This window comes from Myotis lucifugus, unplaced genomic scaffold (genome assembly GCF_000147115.1).
Source record: "Myotis lucifugus unplaced genomic scaffold, Myoluc2.0 scaffold_617, whole genome shotgun sequence".
In the NCBI taxonomy this organism is placed as follows: Eukaryota; Metazoa; Chordata; class Mammalia; order Chiroptera; family Vespertilionidae; genus Myotis; species Myotis lucifugus.
Window position 1 is genome coordinate 57,744 of NW_005871665.1, and position 1,228 is coordinate 58,971.

Sequence of the window (1,228 nt, forward strand, 5' to 3'; positions counted from 1 at the left end):
GGGGGACCGCGCTCTAGGGGTAACCCCCCAGCGTTGTCCCCCTGGGGAGAGGTAGGCCACTGCCCTTGGGAACCTGTGTGGGGCAACTGTGAGGTAGCCCCTAAACTTTCCCATGTTGCCGCCCACCAGCCCTTTGGTGAGATGACACCTCAAATCCCCCTGAAGGAGGGAGAGTTGAAAGGAAGGGGGTCCCCCTTTTTTTCCTCCCCTGACCCTTTTGGGGGTGGGCAACGTGCTCCCAGTGTTCCGTTCGGGGAGGACCCCTAGCCCTGGGCCACTAGGTTTCGGTTCCCCTTTGGGCCCTGGAGGGGGTTGAGGTCTGAAATTCTGGTTCCTCCCCAGGGGAAGGCCTTTGTAACCCAGGACATCCCCCTCTAGTATCCTTCTTCCAATTGGGGGGGGGGGGGGGCGGGGGGGCGGCGGGGGAAGCTGGGAGACTCTCCTTCCACTTAATTTCACCGATAGGATGACAAGTCGAATTGGTGGGCAGTGGCTGCCCAGAGAACTCCGAGGTGGTCTTCATGTTGGGCAGGCAAATGAAATCGACTAACGATGCCCTCGCCAGTTCAGCCCGCAGACTGAAGGGTCCCTGGTTCCATTACGGGCATGTACCTCGGTTGCAGGTTCCCTGGCCTTGGTTGGGGTGCGTGCAGGAGGCAACCAATCGATGTGGCTCTCTCACATCGATATTTCTCTCTGACTCTCCCTCTCCCTTCCAACAAAACAAAACAAAACAAACCCACAAAACAACAACAACAAAAGAAACTGACCAATGAGGACTGACTGCTACACACACAGGAATGGAGAGGAGGGCCCTTCACTTCTTGGGACCCTCATTTCCTCACGCGTACATGGGGGTCGCTGCCTTGTTCCGCCACCACCCACCTTAACTCTCCAGCCACAACCTGGAGATGAAACACCTGCCTGGGGCCGACCCTGAGCTCGTGCTGCTGGGCCACCGCCACGAGGAGCTGGAGGTGAGGCCTGGGGAGGCGATGGGCGTGGAGGAGGCGGGGCGAAAGCCGGGCGGGGCGCGCTGACCCAGTCCCTCCACCGCAGCGCATCCCACTGAGCGACATGACCCGCGAGGAGATCAACGCGCTGGTGCAGGAGCTCGGCTTCTACCGCAAGGCGTCGCCCGACGAGCCTGTGCCCCCTGAGTACCTGCGGGCGCCCGCGAGGCCCGCCGAAGGCGATCCGGACCGTGGGGACCTGTAGGTCGGGGAAT

At 61.2% G+C, this 1,228-nt stretch overlaps 1 protein-coding gene across 1 annotated transcript; it reads left to right on the forward strand.

Annotated features, from left to right (window-relative positions):
* Positions 1–112: 112 nt before the first annotated feature.
* Positions 113–1,222, forward strand: SELENOM (selenoprotein M). The gene is made up of 4 exons (XM_023746025.1): positions 113–136; positions 343–377; positions 899–977; positions 1,060–1,222. Exons 1-4 carry the CDS (start codon positions 113–115, stop codon positions 1,216–1,218), a joined length of 297 nt encoding a protein of 98 aa, XP_023601793.1. The 3' UTR covers positions 1,219–1,222.
* The last annotated feature ends 6 nt before the right edge of the window (positions 1,223–1,228 follow it).